Source organism: Poecilia latipinna, unplaced genomic scaffold (genome assembly GCF_001443285.1).
Source record: "Poecilia latipinna isolate Pla-1442-1.1 unplaced genomic scaffold, P_latipinna-1.0 Scaffold3080, whole genome shotgun sequence".
NCBI lineage: Eukaryota > Metazoa > Chordata > Actinopteri > Cyprinodontiformes > Poeciliidae > Poecilia > Poecilia latipinna.
Window position 1 is genome coordinate 96,953 of NW_015115696.1, and position 3,071 is coordinate 100,023.

Below are 3,071 nucleotides of genomic sequence, written 5' to 3' on the forward strand. Positions count from 1 at the left end.
CACACATCCACCACACAATGCCTATGATTCACACGTTCACCGCAACACATTGACAACGATTCACACGTTCACCGCAACACGCTGACAACGATTCACACGTTCACAACAATTCACACGTTCACCGCAACACGCTGACAACGATTCACACGTTCACAACGATTCACACGTTCACCGCAATACGTTGACGATTCACACGTTCACCGCAATACATTGACGATTCACACGTTCACCGCAACACGCTGACGATTCACACGTTCACAACTATTCACACGTTCACCGCAACACGCTGACAACGATTCACACGTTCACAACGATTCACACGTTAACTGCAAAACGCTGACAACGATTCACACGTTCACCGCAACACGCTGACAACGATTCACACGTTCACAACGACTCACACATTCACCACAAAATGCTGATGAGTCACACGTTCACCGCAACACATTGACAACGATTCACACGTTCACCGCAACACGCTGACAACGATTCACACGTTCACCGCAACACGCTGACAACGATTCACACGTTCACAACGATTCACACGTTCACTGCAACACCTTGACGATTCACACGTTCACCGCAACACGCTGACAACCATTCACACGTTCATAATTCACACGTTCACTGCAACACGTTGACAACAATTCACACGTTGACAACGATTCACATGTTCACCGCAACACATTGACAACGATTCACACGTTCACCGCAACACGTTGACAACGATTCACACGTTCACCGCAACACGTTGACAACTATTCACACGTTCACCGCAACACGTTGACAACGATTCACACGTTCACCGCAACACGCTGACAACGATTCACACGTTCACAACGATTTAAACGTTCACGGCAACACGTTCACAACGATTCACACGTTCACCGCAACACGTTGACAACGATTCACACGTTCACCGCAACATGCTGACAACGATTCACACGTTCACAACGATTCACACGTTCACCGCAAAACGCTGACAACGATTCACACGTTCAACGCAAAACGCTGACAACGATTCACACGTTCACAGCAAAACGCTGACAACGATTCAAACGTTCACCGCAACACGTTGACAACGATTCACACGTTCACCGCAACACGTTCATGATTCACACGTTCACCGCAACATGCTGACAACGATTCACACGTTCACAACAATTCACACGTTCACCGCAAAACGCTGACAACGATTCAAACGTTCACCGCAACACGTTGACAACGATTCACACGTTCACCGCAACACGTTGACGATTCACACGTTCACCGCAACACGCTGACAACGATTCACCTGTTCACAACGATTCACACGTTCACCGCAAAACGTTGACGATTCACAGGTTCACCGCAACACGTTGACGATTCACAGGTTCACCGCAACACGTTGACGATTCACACGTTCACCGCAACACGCTGACAACGATTCACACGTTCACTGCAACACGCTGACGATTCACACGTTCACTGCAACATGCTAATGCTAGTGACCATGTTCAGCCACACAGCGGTTGACTCACCTGTCCCACAGGTTCACATGCTCCATCATCTTCTCATCATAAACAAGACCTGTTGTCGTGGCAACAGATGTGTTGATGGAAGCCGGTGTTGGGCTGCTGTGATTGGCTGCTGCTGTGATGACACGTCCCTCAGGACCGGGTCCGCCCAGAACCTGCAGCGAGGCCCAATGTGGGTACAGCGCTGAGATGGTCTCAGAGATGGACAGCAAGGCGCTGGAGACCGAGACAGGAGTCAACAGAGGACAAACTGGGAGCACTGGGAGCTGCTCCTCCCAGCAAATACATAGCCAGCGAGGATGCTGTTCACTTCCTGGAACACGTTCAACCATCGCTCACTAAAACGCTAGATGTGCTAACCGTATAGCACTAGACATAAAAATGAGTTCCGCTAACGCTAAAGAGCTATGCTAACACATTACTTAGCAGAATCCATAGACATGAATACTAGACGCCTCACTGATCGCCGAGTCGTAGGTAACAGCGTCCGCCATGTTCTATGTGCAGCAGAGGAGCGGAGCTCCTTCAGTCCTGTTCTGTGTGTTTCAACCGTTTTACGAAACAAACTGGATTCATTGGCATCACCTTCCCCAGGTAAGGATGAAAGATCAGAATTACTTGACATTGCAGCCAGAAACTCGCTTCTAAACAACCGGAAAATATTTCCTATGTAGTTTAATTGGCCCGAAATAACCGCTGATTGTTAGCTTAGCAGCTAACGTTTTCACATTGTGTTCTAATGAGAGAGAGGTGATGAAAAACCGCTGTTAGAAGAGAAGTTAATTAAAAACCAGAGGATTTTGTGAGGAAAGATCAGTCAGGATCAGAGCTGGAGCTGCTGCTGTTCTTCAGTCTGTTTCCAGCTCAGCTTCTCCATGTCGGTATTTCACTATAAAGATGCTACGAGTCAGAGCCCAACATGCTGAAAATATCTTTTTCTGAATGTGAAGGAAACATATATGTGTTTTCTATTACACTTTTGGATAATTTCTCTTTTATCCTTGGCTTTAGCCTGTGAACCAGGACGTCTCAGAAGTCATTGAGTTCTCCCAGTGTGACCAGCAGACTGAAGCCCTGCCTTTGACCAGTGTTCCCAGTTTAATAAATAAATGTTTTATTCTTTCACTTTTTGTGTATTTTTAAGTATCTCAATCTGAAGTATTAGTGTGTTAATACAGCTTATGTAATGAAATAAAAATAATTTACTCTGTTAGAATTATTTTCACTCTTTGCTGTCAATAGCAGAGTTGACATTCTGTAATATTTTTTTTTCTCTGGAAAAAAGTAAGAAAAATATGTAGTTTAATGTTTGACAATGACTGATTTATAAATCAAAAGTCATTTCTCAATAACGTATAAAAAATAAATACAGGAAAATTATTTGTTTCTTGTCTTGAAATGTTAAATGTACATTAAATTATGGAACTATGTAAATATATTCTTTAATAAAACACTGTAAAAGTGTGTCTGTTCATCAATGTCATTATAAAAATTTTCAGAATTGTTTCTATCAAATAAAACATTGTGCTCTTTCATTTAATTGTGCTCTTTAAT

The 3,071-nt window shown here is 44.0% G+C and overlaps 1 protein-coding gene and 2 long non-coding RNA genes across 3 annotated transcripts in view; 1 reads left to right on the forward strand and 2 right to left on the reverse strand.

Moving 5' to 3' along the window:
* The window catches only part of LOC106940068 (uncharacterized), a 6,564-nt gene extending 5,972 nt beyond the window's left edge, over positions 1-592 (reverse strand). The window contains exons 1-2 of the long non-coding RNA XR_001422991.1: positions 410-592; positions 15-368 (exon numbers count right to left, since the gene is read on the reverse strand). This is a non-coding gene — a long non-coding RNA (uncharacterized LOC106940068). The remainder of the gene's footprint in view (positions 1-14; positions 369-409) is intronic.
* hdac6 (histone deacetylase 6) overlaps positions 1-3,071 on the reverse strand; it is a 34,496-nt gene that overhangs the window by 13,898 nt on the left and 17,527 nt on the right. The window contains exon 13 of the mRNA XM_015022687.1: positions 1,521-1,733. Coding sequence (XP_014878173.1) covers positions 1,521-1,733 — 213 coding nt within the window. The remainder of the gene's footprint in view (positions 1-1,520; positions 1,734-3,071) is intronic.
* Positions 67-1,449, forward strand: LOC106940069 (uncharacterized). The gene is made up of 2 exons (XR_001422992.1): positions 67-148; positions 1,344-1,449. It is a non-coding gene; the product is annotated as an uncharacterized LOC106940069 (long non-coding RNA).